Raw genomic sequence first — 18,129 nt, 5'->3', positions numbered from 1 at the left:
AACAACAGTCACTAGGACTAATTGTTTCTGTGAATTTTTGGTTTTCTTCATTCTTCTTTGCTCTGGATGAGGAGAAACCCATCGTTGCATCTAGATGGTTGCTTGCAAGCTTTTAAGATCCCAGTCATTACTCGCCAAAGTAGGAAGTAGAACAATGTTTTGTGTAGTGTGTTATGCCAATTGAGCTTGATGTCCCCTGTGACTATGGTCCCGAGCCCACAGGTTTAACTACTTGGTCCCTCTGGGTAGCTTGCTCTGACCAAGAAGTAACTACAACCTTGCCGCTTGTCAGCTCAGTCGAGCTATACACCTGGGAATTCAGATCATACAAATAAAACTTACAGGACCACTTTATGCAAACCCTATACATGTTCTTGGATACACTCCCCACTTCATAGACATACCTACTAGTTCAGCCTGTCCACCCATCTATCCACCTTATATCAGTGTTTACCTTCACTGGCAACGCAGTACTGTATGTGCAAAAGGGTTCATCTTTATTGTCTGTACCTCCCATGTACCTCTCTGTGTCTTTCTCTTCCTCAATGCCACCATGTTGATCACTCACATTTTGGTACATTGCCCTTCTCTTCACCCAAATCAATACTTATCTCTACCTGTCTAACAGTGTTCCCTACCCTACCCTCCCACCCCTGGTAACCCACAAAGAAAATTTCTTTCCATAGATTACCATCCCTCCTTTCATGAATCTTCTCTTTGAGAGAGAGGAGCTAACTTCAGTCCCTAGCTCAGATACAGCTTATACTAGTGATAGATAGTATGGTGGGGAAGGAGGTGGCAGTGGAGGAAATGACAACTGAAGTAGTAGTGGTGGTGACATTTTGTTATATGCATCAAAGAGCACTAAATAACAATGATCTCAACCTTAATTGTTTGTGATACCCAGAGTAGCACATGGGAGGTAGTAGAACACAGTGGTGACCAGCCCAGGGTTTGAATTAAGATTTGAATCCTGGCTCTTTCTTAATTGCCTGTGTAACCTAGGGACACCTCTGAGCCTGTATTTCATTATCTGTAAAATACTACCTACCTGAAAGGGTCCTTCATAGGCTTCAATGAGGTAATGTGTTTCCCTGGCATTTATTATATGTCCAGTGCATGCTGGTGGTATCGTAGTAATTGGTTCTTCTGCTGTTGTTTCCCTATTAAAAGCAATTGCATTTTTGGGACTTGGCTCTAACTATCTAGGCTATGGAAATTCAAACACATTCTGATTTCCTGAACACTAATACTTCTCATGCCTATTGAAGGCAAAGGCTTAGTTTCAAACAAAACAAAAGATTAGATTTGGACCTACTGACTTCCAGTCAAGTTGGCTCCATAAGTTCACACTTTCACATCCACCCTTTGCTTGAAACACAAAGCAATGATAGATAAAAGTTTAAAGAAGAAAACCAAAAAGACATAGCTGAGCTTCAAAACAACAGAAACGTCTCTTTGGTTGCAAAAATGAAAATCTGTGAATAAGGCTGAGACCATGAGCTTTCAGATTCAGTGTTGGAAGCAGGCAGCCTGGATGGATGCCAGCTTCTGTGGCATATTGGGGCTGAAAATGCCTACCCAAGTGAAGAGACTAAAGCCAAGCTTGTTTCTGTTACTGCTGTTATGTGCGGTCGAGTCAGACCCGACTCATAGCGACCCCTCATTGGGTTGCCGAAGCAGTATCACTATGGAAGTAAATTGCCCAACCTTCCTTGGAAGGAAGCTTGGGCAAACTTGAAAATTCATGTGATTGTCAGCCAGGGGTGAGGGTGCCCCCCAGGAGACATTTGACAATGTCTAGAGAGATGTTTTTCGGAGCTCTGGTTGCATAGTGCCTAAGGCATTTGACTGCTAACCAGAAGGAAGTCACTCATCAGAAGGAAGACTGGCCAACCTACTTCCGTGGAGATACACCTCAGAAACCCCAGGAGTGGTTGCTGTGAGTTGGATTCAACTTGACTGCAGTGAGTTTGGATTTTTGGTTTTAGAGAGATTTTTGATGGTCATAACTGTCAGGGTGGGTTGAGGGGTGCTACTGTCATCTAGTGGATAGAATCTAGGGATGCTGCTAAACATTCTGCAAGCATAGGGTGGGGCCCCACACAGAATTATCTGACCCAAAGTATTCATTAGTACCAAGGCTGGGAAACTGAGCTAAATAAAGGATACAGTAGAGACAGTGAGCTCTCCTAATGGGAGAAGGGGGAAGAGAGATGCAAGCCATGTGAAGATCGCCCAGGAGCAGCAGCTGGGGAGCCTGATGAAATGGGCATGGATTCACTGCATGAGGCGCTGGTGACTGTTCATGCCTCAAAATGCAACAGTGACTGGGATTTCTTAGTATCACTGAGGCAAAGGCCCTGAAACGCCTCTAGAAGGCCTGGTTCTGGATTGAGTCAGGGGCTACTGTAAAATCTTCAGACAGGGAGGGATGAGGGGACAAATGATTCCTGTGCAAAATGAGCCTTCACACCAAAATTCCAAAGCACAGGACTAAGTCTAACACTCAGAAAGATTGCCAACAAAATCAACAACTGGAACATGAATTCTTTACAGATGAAATCAGTATTTTTGAACAGTCGGAAATGTTGGATCATGTGCCTTGATAGGAATATCATGAAGAACGTGACATGTGACTCTGATAAGGGGGATCAGAAGAGAGACGGGAGAGATAGGTGGACGAGCAATACATGAGAAGATGATAGCTGAGAATTTTCTGGAATTGAGGAAGGATGTGAGTGCTCAGCTAAAAAGTTCATTCCATGCACCAAGATAAATACACTTCTCTGGTGGTGTAGTGGATAAAGGACTTGACTGCTAACCAGAAGGCTGGCAGTTCAAACCCACCAGCTGCTCTGCAGGAGGAAAGCTGGGCGATCTACTTCCATCAAGATTTACAGACTCAGAAACCCAGTGGAGGTGAGGTCTCCATGAGTTGGAAATGACTCGATGGCAGTGAGTTTGGATTTTTTTGTTTTTTGGTTTTTAGCTACATCATAGTGAAACTGCACAACATTAAGGATCAAAAGTCTTAAATACTACTTGAGAGAAAAGTCACTTTAACTATAGAGGAACACGGGGTAGTAGCAATCTTTACAGCAATAATAATTGCTAGAAAACAACAGCTAATAGCTTCAAAGTGTTGAGCCTGGAATTTTATATAGCTAAACTCATTCAAGAATGAAGACAAAATAAAAGTAATTTGATATACTCAAAAGTCTGGGGGAGTTCTGGTAGCATAGTGGCTAAGGCACTTGACTGCTAACCAGAAGGCTGGCGGAAGGAAGATGGGGCAATCTACTTCCGGAGTGATACTGCCTTGGAAACCCAAGGAGGGGTCGCTATGAGTCGGGTCCAACTCGACGGCACATAACAACAACAATATTCAAAGTCTAAGAGTATACTATTTATGGACTTTCAGTAAAGGATTAATGTGAAACCCAGAGGTGTTGGATAACAAGGAACAATGTGGCATATTGGGGACTGAAAATGCCCTACCCAAGTGAAGAGACTAAAGCCAAGCTTATTACTTGAGAATTTAAGTGATTGTCAGCTGGGGGTGAGGGTGCCCCCCAGGAGACATTTGACAATGTCTGGAGAGCCTTTGCCTTCAGTAGTCATGAGAAGTAATATGTCAATGACTGTAAAGAAAAAATAAGGAGTCCCTGAATGGTGTAGATAGTTAAGATGCTTGGCTGCTAACCCAGAGGCTGACAGTTTGAGTCTACCTAGAAGTGCCTCAAAAGAAAGGTCTGGTGATCTGCTTCTGAAAAACTAGCCATTGGCTGGGGGCGGGACTACTGTTTGGTCTTTTTGAAAAGGTAAGACAACAAAGACAAGATGCAGGAGACCAAGCGTATTGCCTGAGTAGTTAATGTGTAGCAGGGTTTGTATCAAGTTGGAGGGCAGAACAGAAATACTGAATGACTTTTTACTTTCTTAGAAAAAAATAAATAATTGATATGTGTTCTGTAGTTTTCCAACTAATGAAAGGTAAAGAAGAGGAAGGAGAATAGAGAGAACTTTAAGAAACCAGTGGAAGGCAGGAAAAGAAAAAAGAAGAGGACGGTAAATGGAAAACAACAGAAGATCATAGAAGTCAGTCCACATCTGTGAGTAAGCAGGATACATGTATTAACAGATTAAACTCTGTTAAAAGACAGATTTTGAAATTGCATTTTTTAAAAGTTCAGTTGTAGACTGCTTATGAGAGAGGTAACTAAAATAAAATTTCACAGAAAGATTGAAATAGAGGGCTGGGAGAAGACCAGACATGTAGTACAAATCAGAAGGAAAACTAGAGTAGCAATATTAATATCAAGTAAAATATTAAGCAAAAAGCACTGAAAAGAATAAAGAAAAGCACTTCTATAAATTTATAATTTTTAAATATATCAACTAAAAGCTGACAAAATAATGAGAAATTGCCAAATCAAAAATCACAGTGAGTGATTTAATTAAATACACTTTGATCAGTAACTGATACTCAAGCAAAAATTAGTGAGGAGTTTGAATATGTGAAATGCAGAACTATTTGTACTAATCAGTGGCTTTTAATCTTTTTTGACCACCACACAATAAAAAGTACATTTTATATGCCACTCAGTAAAAATACCTATGTGTAGGTATACAAATGAAATAAAAATTTCACAAACTTATTTTCTAAGCTTTTTTAATGCTGATTGTGACCCCTCTAAATCGATTTTACAACTCATTTATGAGTCACAACTCATAGTTTGAAAAACATAAATACCAATGTATGGAATCCTGCACCCAACAGGGAAATAGACATCCTTTTCCAAGTGTACACGAAACATGTATACAAATTTAGCATGTACTACGTCACAAGCGAAGGCGCCACAAACTTTTAAAAAATTAGTATCAAACAGATCATATAAAAAGATAATTTCTGTAAAAGCCCTGTGTTTGGAAATTTAAAAAAAAAAAATAGAGTAGCTAATTCTTACGCATCACAGAGACAATCACAATGGAAATTGTAAATATTTAGAATTGAAGGACTGGAAGGACTACATACCGAAATCTGTGCACTAGCCAAAACTGCACTCAAAAGTAAACACTAAACCTTAAATATATTTGTTACAAAGACAAGAAGGATTAAAAATAAGTGAGCTTACCATTTAACTCACAAAGCTAGGAAAGGAACAAAAGAGTAAACTAATGGAAAACAGAAGAAAGAAACACAGAAATTGCCTAGAAAAGCCAGGCACATGGGAGAATGGTGCGTCCAGCCGTATTTGGCACATGGTAGATGTTCGTTAAGGACGTGTTGAAGGGATTAATAAAACAGAAAGCAAACAGTAGAGAAAGTCACCTCTGGGAAGGCTAATACAAAGAGAGAAAGGGGCCACATTGAGAAGGTTAGGAATGAAAAGGAATGTAACCACAAATACAGTGAATAATGTGTATTACATTTACAAAATGGAGTCCTGTGCACCACTCCTGCACTAAAGCTGTCTTCAATAAATGAGACTTGATTGGCTTTGGAACCAGGCCCTAGTTAATGTTCTGTTTGCTGTTGGTAAGGATTAGCATATTAGCTTCTGTTTGTGAAATTGGTGTACCATCCCTCAACTGCTAGAGAAAAGGAAGAGGCACATATACACGTGTGTGCATATAGGTATGTTGTGAGGAGAATGGTAAGATATCTGTGAATAAATCTGAAGAAAAGGCAGAGCAATGTTCCTGTTTTGGAATTCATTTCTTTCACCTAACTTTCATTCTTGGGATTTCTTCTCTCCATTTTGAAAGAAGGTGGCTGTCACCAGTATTTTACAAAAATGATCAAACTAGGGTGTTTCAAGTCCATCGCAAATGCAGTCATGTCTGTTTTACCACAGCCCTGGTGGAGTCAGCACTTCTAGGTCTGCTCTTCCTGTTGGAAAGATCTTGAGCGTTTTCCTTTTGTGGGTCCTTCCTCCTACAGAAAGGTCATCCTTGATGTGGTGGCATGAATCCAAGATAAACTGTTACTAAACCATTGAAATGGAAAACTAGTACCTCTGTGTTGGAGATGTGGGAAGCCTTGAAAAGAACCCAAAGAGAAGCAATATAGCACCAAACCACAGTCAACCCTGTGCAGTAATGAACAAAACAGACCTTAAAGAAAGGGTATCACTTTCGGAAAAGTTTCCACTGATCAAACTAATGGGCAAAGGAAAGAACAGAGGAAACCACAAATACAGGAAATAAAGATCCATGAAGTATGTCAGAAGTCTCACTGGCAAAATGGATAATGGGGATTTTTTGTGTTGTAACTCTCCTAGACTGATGATGATATATAGGCTGGTTGTAGGTTGTGCTCTTGATACCAGTGGAATTCCTAGCAAGCTCTTTGACTGAGTTGTATTCCTTAAGTAAAGAATTGCACTAGAAGAAGTCTTTCAAAATGACAAACAGGTAATATTTCACTTAAAGTGCATTGGTGTCTCAGAGGGGTATTATTTGTAACTTAGAACAGAAATAAAGCCCCTCTTCGGCTCTCTCTCAAACTTCAGAAAGATGTAAGAGTCAAGGGGTAAATAGGTATGGAGCAAGCGAGTTGAATTCTGGGAATTCAACATTTAAGGAAACTCTTTCGGTGCTACCTGTGAAGCTGGTCCCAAGGAAAGATACTCCTTAGATGAGAGGAGCATTTCACTATTAATGGGATCTTTCTAACTTTTTTGCTTCCCGTCTCCTAGACCCTTGCACTGTTACCAAGAGGAGGAATGAAGGAAGTCAGCCGAACGAGATATTCACAGTTAGTGCTCTTCTTGGGTTTGAGCTCTGTTTTGTGTGTAATAGAAGGTTAATGGCACCTTTCTTATCTTTTTATTATTTCTCCCTGTAAAACTTTGGGTATTTTTCTAACTGCAGTGTTTTCTAAGTTTATCTTTAGCTACCTCTTCATATTCCATATATATTATAACCAGAAAACTGGACAATGGAGCTGCCTCAAACACGTATTTGCAAATTCAACACAGAGAGAGAGAAATAATTAAGTGGATGATTCCACCTGATGGCCCACTCAGGTTGAAAGTGCAGATATATTGTTCCTCTTTATTAGTCCAGCTTGTTGCCACAAGCCTCTCTGCTAGGAAGAGCATCCCATTGCACTGTGTATTATGTTCAGGGTGAAAGATCTACATGTTTCATACAACATGGGCCCTAAGATAAGCCAACTATTTCATTTAGTGCACATTTGAAGAAACGGTGATTCGTTCTGATGCTAACAAAAGCCAAGGTATATGTTTGATTTATAATAGTTCATCAATCTCAAATGAGAACTCTTCCTGAAGGATTTTTTTTTTCCAATTGTGATTTGGGTAAAAGTTTACAGAGCAAATTCACTTTCTATTTAGCAGTTCACATACACTTTGTCTCATGACATTGACTACAATTTACCACAATGCAACAGCTCCCCTCCCACTTCCTCCCGACAATTACCTCTTCCCTGTGTCCATCCCTCCATGCACTCTTGCCCCCAAGCTGTCTCCCTGTGCATAAGCAACCCTTCTTTCTCCCATGATTGTTCTCTGCAAGGAGTGTATCTGCCTCGGGGAAATGTTCAACTCATATACCTGTCTTTTGTTTGACTGGAAGCCACAAGAGTGGGTTCAATTCTAGACATGAAGGGAAGCTAGGGGCTGTAGTCTCAGAGGTTGCATCAGCTCTGTCAAACTGGCAAACCTGGTTCCTTTTTTTTTAATGAGTTTGAATTTTGTTCCACATTATTCTCCCTTTCTATCCAGGATTTCCTACATAGATCCCCCTCTGAGTGGTTGACAGTGGTAACCAGGCACCATTTAGTTCTTCCGGTCTCATAGTCATATAGGCTGAGGATCACATGGTGTACCAGTTGCTAGGACTAATTGTTTCCCTGAATCTTTGGTTTTCTTTTTTCTTTGGGCGAGGAGAGACCCATCACTGCATCTGGATGGCCACTTGCAAACTTTTAAGATCCCAGTCGCTACTTACCAAAGTAGGATGTGGAACAATGTTTTGTGTAATATGTGTGCCAACTGAGCTTGATGTCCCCTGTGACTATGGTCTCAAGCCCACAGATGCAACTACTCACTCCCTCTGAGTAGTCGACTGTGGCCAAGAAGTGACTACAGCCTTATCCCTTGTCAGCACTACTGTATACCTGGGAATGCTTACAGAACATACCAATACACTTGTAGAAACATTGTCTGCCAACCCTATACATGATCTTGGGCACGCTCCTCCCTGCATAGACATACCTAATAGTCCAGCCTGTCCACCCATCTATCTACCTGTATATCAATGTTTGCCATCACTGACAACACAGTACTGTATGTGCAAAAGGGTTCATCTTTGTTGTCTGTACCTCCCATGTACCTCTCTGTGTCTTCCTCTTTCTCAGTGCCACCGTGTAGATCACTTACATTTGGTACATTGCTCTTCTCTTTACCCAAATCAGTACTTGTCTCTGCCTATCTAAAGAAGTGTTCTTCCTCTCCCCTCCCACCCCTGGTAACCAACAAAGAAAATTTCCTTCCATATATAAACTTTCCTTGACTTTTAACAATAACAGACTAATACAATATTTGTCCTTCTGTGATTGACTTATTTCACTCAGCATGCTATCCTCCAAGTTTATCCATGTTATGTGGTGTTTTGCAGATTCTACATTATTCTTTAGTGTTGTATAGTATTCCATTGTGTGTATGTAACATAGTTTGGTTATCCATTCTTTTGTTGATGGACACCTAGGTTGTTTCCATCTTTTGACTATTGTAAATAGTGCTGCGATGAACATGGGTGTGCATATATCTGTTCTTCTCCTGGCTCTCACTTCTTTAGGATATATACCTAATAATGGAATTGCTGGGTCAAATGGAATTTCTAATTATAACTTTTTAAGGAATCTCCATACTGCTTTCCACAGTGGTTGTATCATTTGACAGTCTCACCAGCAGTGCATGAGAGTCCCAATCTCTCCGCATCCTCACCAGCATTTGTTATTTTCTATCTTGTTGAACTTTGTGACTAGTACTGAGGCAAAATGGTATCACATTGTTGTTTTGATTTGCATCTGTCTAATGGCTAATGGGGAGCTCTGGTAGCGTAGTGGCTAAGGCACTTGACTGCTAACCAGAAGGTTGGCAGTTCAAACCCACCAGCCACTCCTCAGAAGGAAGGTTGGGCAATCCTACTTCCGTAGTGATACTGCCTCGGAAACCCAAGGAGGGGTCGCTATGAGTCAGGGCTGACTCGACAGCACATAACAACAACAACAACAATGGCTAATGACTCCTGGGAAAGAAGGTTGGGCAATCTACTTCCGCAGTGATACTGCCTTGGCAACCCAAGGAGGGGTCGCTATGAGTTGGAGCTGACTCGGACTCGACGGCACACAACAACAACAACAATGGCTAGTGATCATGAGCAATTCCTGAAGAATTTTAAGAATAGTATTGATTATGAGATTTCTGCTTTGTAGGTTGCAAATTAATGAGTTTTGATGTTAGTAGCAAATTGCTTTTAATTTCCCTGTCTTGTTCTTCTACACTTCAGCACTAATGTTCCATATTGATATCTGAGTCAGTGACTCATCCAATTTGATATTTCTGTACCTGTGTAGGTTATAGTGAATGCAGAGTATCCATCAGCATTCCTAGTGCAAGTGCACTGTGCGTGTGCTGTAAGTTTACCATGTCATGTAATCCTCACAACAAACCCTGGGAGGTTTGTTAAAGGCACAGTAACTGACTTAAAGAGAACAAGGAAACACATACATACCTTCTCACATAAATGTTTCCTAAAACACAAGTACTCCTGAGAACATAGCAGAGAATCACTGCAGGGACAGATCAGCAAGTGGAAATTAACATCCAGACTCTAGGCAAGCTGTGTTTTCAAGTTCTCCTTTAGTAGTGGATTGTCTAGAAGTTGAAATGTATTCTCCCAAGGAAATTATGTTAACGACAACATATTTATCCATAATGTGTCTACAGTAGTAATACTATTGATGCAAACCATTCTGTGCAACAGCATTTCCACGGAGAACTAAGGACACGTTTCTCTATCACAATAGAATCATTAAAACCAAAAAACCAAACCCACTGCCATCAAGTTGATTCCGACTGATAGCAACCCTATAGGACAGAGTAGGACTGCCCCGTTAGATTCCCAGTGCTTTAGCCACAGTGCCCCCAGAGCTCCTTGTGGAATCATTAGAAACGCTCATGTTCTGAACCAGTGGTGAGTTCCAAGGCCTGTGATAGGAGTTGATAGGAGGGAGGAGGATAGAAGTAGAGTGAGTGATACAAAGAGGATGTAGAGATCAGGAGATCTTGTGGAGGAACAGAAATCAAGCCAGAGCTGAAAGGTGCAGGGAAGGTAAGGGAGCTTGGGGGCCCAGAACTCCTACTGGTCTAAGCTCCCCAGGGACTCTACTTACTCCTAGGGTATCTAACACCCTGTCTCAGCTTTCATTTCTTCTGCTGACACAAAGATTCTACCTGACTTCTTCATTTTTAACACTACCAGTCAGGGCCTATTCTGTGAAACCAAGACCAGCCCTTGGCTTTCCTTGACTCAGCTGCTCCTAAAGGAGGAACAGTGACCCTAAGGGGTCTGTGTTAAATGTCTATAAAGGAAAGAGCCCTTCCTATGCTCTCCAGAACTTTTCCTTTTCCACTTGGACCCTAGAAGCACCGTCATCAGCATATGGATACTTTGTGTGGGTTTCTGAGCACATGAGAACCCAACCGAACCAAACTCACTGCCATGGAGTCGTATCCGACTCATAGCAACCCTCCTTGGGTTTCTGAAGCAATATCACTATGGAAGTAGGTTGCCCAACCTTCCTTCCAAGGAGTGGCTGGTGGGTTTGAACCTCCAGCCTTCTGGTTAGCAGTCAAATGCCTTAGGCACTATGCCACCAGAGCTCCCTTTGAGTACATAAGGGACTGAAATAAAACACATAAGCATTTCGGATGTGTCTATCCAAAATTGAAGCTTATGGAACAAGGGAGAAGCCCTCTGCTTCTTTGTCCTTCCTCTTTGCCAGTTAGTCTAACCTCAAAATGGAGGTGGTAAGGAGGGGGTAGGTTCCAAATCAAAGCTTACCAACAAGCTATAAGAGAAGACCTTCCTAAGAAGCATCATCAGCAAATGAAGGCCATTGTGTTACTGGGGGTATGTTCTCAAGGGGCATGTCTCCTTCAGGGGTATGAGAACCACCTGGGTACCTAGTTTTCCAGTTGCACCTCATACCACCTTCATCCTTACCTATCAGCCAATGTTTCTCTAACCCCTCTGGTGATGCAGATCCCAAGTCCGTAGGCTCTATCTTAGACCTGTTGAATTAGAATCTACAAGGGAGGGGCCTAGAAGAATGTACTTTTAACAAGTTCCCTCAAGTGATTGCTGTCAGGGAAGTTTGGCAAACCCTGCTTGACTAGACCGCCAACCCTACCCTGCTGATTTTCAAAGGTTCCTAGGGCATTCCAAGGCCGCTTCTGCCTCAGAGTTGTTCCATGTGGCGTTCTGCAATAAAGCTCTTTCTGACTCTGGACTCTCAGCTGATACCTACTTCTCATAACTTAGTGACTCTGCTTAGATAGGATTTTTTCAGAAAGACCATCCTTGACCGCCACTGATACCATCTATACAATTCCTCTGTTTCATTGGCATTTATCACATAGTTTGTGTCTGTGGATTTACTTAATGTCTCTCTCTCTTCTAGTACCAAGCACAGAAATAGATAGCTTAATATCTTTTTTGAGTGAATGAATGAATGGAAAAATAGAATGGTTGAGAGAGATACTGAAGGTTGCATTGGATGCTACTCAATAACACCAAAAAAAGAACTCAGCATATGAGAACTTTAATCTCCCACGTGAAGATTTACATGTCAACTGAAATCAAGGTGAGGGCATGGTGGTTCAGTGGTAGAGTCTTGCCTTTCATTCCAGAGACCCAGGTTTCACTCCTGGCCACTGCACCTCACGCCCAGCCCCCCTCTGTCAGCTAGAGTAGGCTGCGTGTTGATGTGATGCTGAGTAGTGTCAGCGGAGCTTCCAGGCTGACATGGACTGGGAAGAAGGGCCTGGTGATCTCCTTCTGAAAATCAGCTGCTGAAAACCCTGTGGATCACAGCCATCCAGGGTCCAGCCAATCGGGTGGCACGGGACCAGGCAGCGTTTCGTTCCTTGTGTGTGGAGTTGCTGTGAGTCAGGGGCTGACTCATGGGCAGCTAACAACACCAAAATTAAGGTTCATTGATCCAAAAAGTAGGTGTATTTATGGAGAGGGATGAGATTATTTCCAAAAAATTTATGAAATACCTGATACATGCAAAATGCAATGTTAGGAGCTGTGGATATAACATTGAATAAAACTGATATAATCTCTGTCATCATGGAGCTTACATTCAGCAAGTGTGACAGATATTAAGCAACCAGTTACACAGTGTAAGAAGTATAATTTTGATGAGTGTAATAAAAGACAATTAGAGCTGTAATGTAAGTGCCCGTAACAGGGAGGCCTGACGCAGTCTGTGGAGAATCAGGCTAGTCACAGAATTGCAGAGATTCAGGGAAACCTCTGTACAAAGAATGAGATGCACTCTGTCCTGTCTCCTGTCAAGGATGGCCTGAGGGGAGGTGCCTCTCCGATGGAGTTGCTCAGCCTTGGCCCTGTTGACATTTTGGAATATGTGTTGTTGTGGGTGGCTGTTCTGTGGACTGTAAGATGCTTAGCATCATTCCTGGCCTCTCTCTACTAGCTGTCACTTCCAGCCCACAGTTGCTAGACAACACCAAATGTTCCCTAAAGGACAAAACTCATCCTTCCTCCCTCATTCCATTGAGAACCACTGCGCCACATGAACTTTAGTTTTTGTTTGTGGTTTTTTGTTTGTTTGTTTGTTTGTTTTTTTAATGGGGGGTTGCGGAATACATTTGCCAAGTCAGTAGCAGGAACTTGATTTATTTAACAAACAAATATTTATTGAGCTCCCATCATGTGCCTGTCACAGTTCTAGACATTGGAGACATCGCATTAATCCAAGGCCATGCTTTCTGGAAGCTGCATTTCCAGTGGGGAGAGATGGACAATAAATGCAAAATGTATAACATTTCCGAATAAGGGGGCAAGCTGGTCAGAAAAGCCTTCTCTCTTAAGATTATATCTGCACAAAGTCTTAAGCAGAGGAATAAGCCGCATGAGAAGGGACACCAAAACACAGTGTGAAGTCACTGGAGGGTGACTTGCCATCCGCAGGTCTAACCATGCTACTTTGTGTTTCAGAGGCTTCTCCGCAGAATGGCAGCTGAATGGACTCCAGAGCAACCTTAACTCTGCAGCCTTTGTGCCCATCACCAGCTCCACAGGTTAGTGGGCCCCAGGGACAGCAGGGAGGGCACCGAGCCTGGGCTTGGCACATTCTCACTCCACCTCAGACAAAAGCTGCAGTTCGAAGAACGAAGTATCCAGGCTTTTCAAATATTGGCAAATGGACATTTTTCTTACATTCTTCTTTAAAATTGTATTCACAGGTTAGGCTAGAATGGTTTTCTGAAACTAGTTTGGGGTGGATGAAATTTCCCAGGCTGGTGGCACACTGTAGAATGCTACCAGATTGGCAGCATTTAATACAAACACCTTCTATTTGGCGTTTCACTGTTGATGTACTATTTCCATACATAGTATCTGTCGGTCCTCACAACAGCCCTGTGAGGTGGATCTTCTTGTCCCCCAGCTGAGAAAACTGAGGCTCAGAAAGTTGAGGACCTCGTGGGAGGTGATCATGGACACAGAGCATGAGCTCTAGTCCTTTTGTGCTGATGTCAGGGTTTATCAGCAGGTCGTCACTGAGGGCCTAGTGCCTCCCAGTTCAGGTGCCAACACAGAAGTTTGGCAATGTCCAGGGGTAGTATACTCATAAGGTAGAATACTATGAGTAATAAGTCATAAAATACACTCATCATTAATCAGAAAGTTGAAAGAAAGCACTCTGATTCCGTTGAACAGATCTTTATTATTGAGCTCCTTCTCTGGAGAAAGGAGCATGCTGGGCACGGAGGTACTTCCAGGTGAACCAGCCCATTCCCACTGCCAGGGAACTTACAGGAGATACAGAGTCGAGAGGGAATGTGCTGCAGGGTGGGTAAATGTGCTAAGAGCACAGAAGGTGCCCTGGCAGAGCCACAGGTAAGTGCTCAGCTGCTTACTGAAAGGTTGGCGGTTCAAACCCACCCACCTGCTCCACGGGAGAAAGACCTGACAGTCTGCTTCCGTAAAGACCACAGCCTAGAATACCCCATGGGGCAGTTCTGCTCTGCCACTGGGGGTTGCTGTGAGTTGAAATCCACTCGATAGCATTCAACAACCACAGGGGCATGAAGAGTAACAGTGTGTCAGGCACAGTTCTGAATGCTTTACATGCAATTGCTCATTGGTCCACAAAACCAGCATATGATGTAGGAACTATGTCCTCCATTTTAGGGCTGAAGAAATAGACAGACAGATGGATTATGAAACGTGTCTGAATTCTCACAGATAGGAAACCAGGGGCAGGTGTTGAACCTGAGCACTTTAGCCCAGGCTCCTCCCGGGTGGAAGGAGTTCCAGGAAGAGCATTGGGATGATGTGTGCAAAGGCCAGGAGGCAGTGACAGCCCCGGGCGCCCCTTTGCGTCCATGGGACTGGGGGCTGGGGCATAAGCAGGGAGTGGCAAGAGCAAAGACAATGGAGGTAGCAAGACCATCTCGTGAGCTGTGTGGAAACTTGAGCTCTGTCCTGAGAGCAGTAGGAAGCCTGTAAGGAGTTTAACAATTAGGGATCGGGGCTTGACATAATACATCATAACATGATTCCAAGGCCTCTGAGAAGCCCAGGTACTTTGGCTGTGTCATGGGGATAATTACATGTATCTTGGAGGCTGATTGTGAGGATCAAATGAAGAAATATATGTGAGGGGCTCCGTAACTATCCCCAGGTCAGGTAGTCCTACAGTAAGAGTCTAAAGGTTTTGTTCTCCCCTTAAAATTAGAACCTGAATTCAGAAAATAGTTGATAGACATCTTTCCCACTTTCCCCCCAGAAAAAGAAAAGAATTACTAGAATATGGTATAGTTATTTCAACCTGGAACAGTTATGGATTGAGTAGAGACTAAGAGAATCATGGGCAAGTCGGAAAGATTTCAGTGAGAGACAGTGGTCACAGACCCTTCAGTTCTTCAAAGTGTCTGAATTTGAAGATCCAGCAAATCCTGCTGAATTTGCATGTCTGATAAATTCACTATTGAATTGAACTCTTTGCATGCACTTTGGTCGAGAGAGTTGGAAATTTGAGAGAGATTGACAGCATCTTGACCTTGAATTAATATTTACTGGCTGTTGGTGAAGAGGCTCTGGTGGTACACTGGTTAACTCATTTGGCTGCTGAGCTTTCTCTACAGGAGAAAGATGGGGTAGTTTGCTCCTGTAAAGATTTACAGCCTTGGAAGCCCTATGGGGCAGTTCTACTCTGTCCTCTAGGGTTGCTGGAGTCAGAATTGACTCAGTAGCAATGGGTTTGGTTTTGGTTTTGTGGCTATTGATGAAGAGTCAGTCATCTTGAATTTGGTATCAGCATAAAACCACAGAGCAAGGTGTAGTTGGACTTCTTCCTGGCTTCTAATAAAAACAGACAAACCAAACTCACTGCCATCAAGTTGATTGCAACTCATAGTGGCACCCTTCAGGTTTCTGAGGTGGTACATCTTTACAGAAGTAGATTGCCCAGTCTTCCTTCTGTGGAGTGGCTGGTGGGTTTGAACTGCCAACCTTCTGATTATTAGTCATATGCCTTAGGCACTACACCACTAGAGCTCCTAATATCTACCTTTTTTCCCTGCTTCTCCTTGAAGGAAACAAGGAGATTCTTCTCATCTTTCTTACAGAGCATGTCATCTACTACTGTTGTCACCTAATGAATCTGGGCCCTTAAACTCCTTTGAATTTGTTTCTACCTCATAACTTTGCTGATGTCCCCAAATCTTATTTAAAGAGAAACTGAGGAATGTGACGTAGGAGGGTTCAGGCATTTTCCATAGTTGAAAATAAACATTTTCTCTTAGCAGTGTAACAGTAACTGAGGCTGTTACAGTTGTTTACACAACTAGAAACTACCTACCTGGCACTCTCCTGTTGCCACCTACAAAGCACATGTTTTTCTATATTCCAGGTAGGATTAAAGGAGTTATTCCAGGGATTCAGAAGAGTATCTTATTAATTAAAGAGAGAGAGAGAGAGGGTATGTTGTGCATAGCAGCATTTTTCTTTAAGCTCACAAGAAGTAAGAGCCCCCATGATAGTCAAAAGATATACCCAGTTCCCTGGGACTTAGGAACTCTGCACTTAGACAAGAATCCTTAAACTGAATCGGAAGGTATTTTGCCCACCTGGTCCAGTTAATTCAGTTGGTTAGACGTGGCATCAGTGAATCCGTGAATATAGCACATGTCTGCTTCCTGGCCCCTTGCTCATTCCCCTAAGTCTGGCCAGCCAGGCCTTAAAGCTGTATTCCTTTGTTCCTTGGGCAGTCTAAATAAGATGGAGAGTCATTTAGCCTGTGGCACTGCTGAGAACCAGCTGAGTCCATTGCCACCAATGGTGGGCTGGAGACATCTATTTTATTATGAGCATTAAAAGAGATAATGAATGTGAAAGTTGCTAGTGGAGGGCCTAGAATGCTCCATGAATGTTGCTTTTCCTTGACTTCTTACCTCAGGCTGTATATTCTGAGTTTGCAATGGAAGGGAAGACATGGAGTCAGCAAATTTGGAAATTTGAGAAGGAAGCTAGGGTGGGGGCCTTTGGCCCAAAGCCAATGCCATTGGCCTTCCTTCTTTAGTACCACAGTGTTCTTGAGTTCTGAAGTGGTGATGGTGAACTAAAATAGCAGGGAGCAACGAATTAGATAACTGGCATTTCTCTCATGCTTATTTGACTGTGTAAACTGCCATTATTTTGAGGTTAGAAGCCACAAGTGGCTACCCTTCACCTCTGCCTGGAACCCAAATTCCCTCCTCCCCCACCCCTCTTTCAGGTTCTCTTTGGTCTGTAGTTGGTGGGAAAAACCTTGCCATCTTTTGAAATTCAGTGATGGATTTCATTTACAAGAAATGAGAAGCAGTGCCCTTATCAAATGTTTATTGTTTCAGGCCCTGGGAAAAAATGCACTGTAGCGTTGGTGCTCTTTCTATGGGGATAGGCACAGCATTGTGACTCTGCCTGCCCACTAGATTGTCTCTCAGTGAGACAGCAAGAGATAGAAACTTATATTAATATAAAGTAAACCCAATGGAGCTTAAACCCTAAGGATTCAGAACTTACTTTAGCATCACCATGAAATCATTTGCCTGGCAGCTCTCAGCAAAATGACCTGTTTTCCACTACTAGACCCTTGTTCTTCTCATTGTGTGTTATATAATTGTTTGAGCTCCTGGATGGATCTGGAGTGTAATTAATTGAAAATAAAACATAAATAAAGCTATTGAGGTGTTTGCCCTAGTAGGATTCCTGTGCCCTTTATTATTCCAAAACATTCTTCTCTCCTTAGGACTAGAGGGTAAGAATTGGAATGCCTTACCCACTCTTGCCCTGGTAGAGGCCAAGAGAGAACTAGATTTGGTGTTTGGCAGGAGGTGAAGGCGGCGGCACCTGGGAAAAAAGATCTTCTTAACCTAGTTTTAGGTTTTACTTCTTGTCCTTTTGTCCAAGGTTAAGTATAATGTTTAAGTAGGGATTTTTTCTTTTCAATTTTTCAGGACCTTTGGAAGCTCCCGAAGTTATTTTCGCCAGATCCAAACCCCTGTCCACACAATCTGGAGCTCTTGCTACCGTTATAGACCAGAGAAAATCAAAGTCGGTGAAGTCAGGGCTAATTTAAGGTAACAGTAAGAATAAAAGCACGTCTTTTCTTTATCACTTGCTGACTCTGTGCCATAGCTGGAGCCTTAATAGCTATCAAGAAAAGTGATCAAAATAGCAATGAAGCTGGGGCTTAATAAAACCAGAGCTCAGAAGGGATCTCCAACACTCTGTGGGTCAAAGTTGAGCTGCACCTAGCCAGCCTCTGAAGGGCCTGCCAGTAGGTGGCACTGTAGC

At 42.5% G+C, this 18,129-nt stretch overlaps 1 protein-coding gene across 1 annotated transcript in view; it reads left to right on the top strand.

Moving 5' to 3' along the window:
• TTLL5 (tubulin tyrosine ligase like 5) overlaps positions 1-17,911 on the top strand; it is a 305,298-nt gene extending 287,387 nt beyond the window's left edge. Inside the window, exons 31-32 of the mRNA XM_042781014.1 lie at positions 13,285-13,367; positions 17,790-17,911. Coding sequence (XP_042636948.1) covers positions 13,285-13,367; positions 17,790-17,911 — 205 coding nt within the window. The remainder of the gene's footprint in view (positions 1-13,284; positions 13,368-17,789) is intronic.
• Positions 17,912-18,129: the final 218 nt, after the last annotated feature.

The sequence above is a fragment of the Orycteropus afer genome, unplaced genomic scaffold (genome assembly GCF_000298275.1).
Source record: "Orycteropus afer afer isolate SDZICR_OR568_19922 unplaced genomic scaffold, OryAfe1.0 scaffold00079, whole genome shotgun sequence".
In the NCBI taxonomy this organism is placed as follows: Eukaryota; Metazoa; Chordata; class Mammalia; order Tubulidentata; family Orycteropodidae; genus Orycteropus; species Orycteropus afer.
The sequence above is the reverse complement of the archived record's forward strand: the minus strand, read 5'-3'. Positions and strand labels throughout refer to the sequence as shown.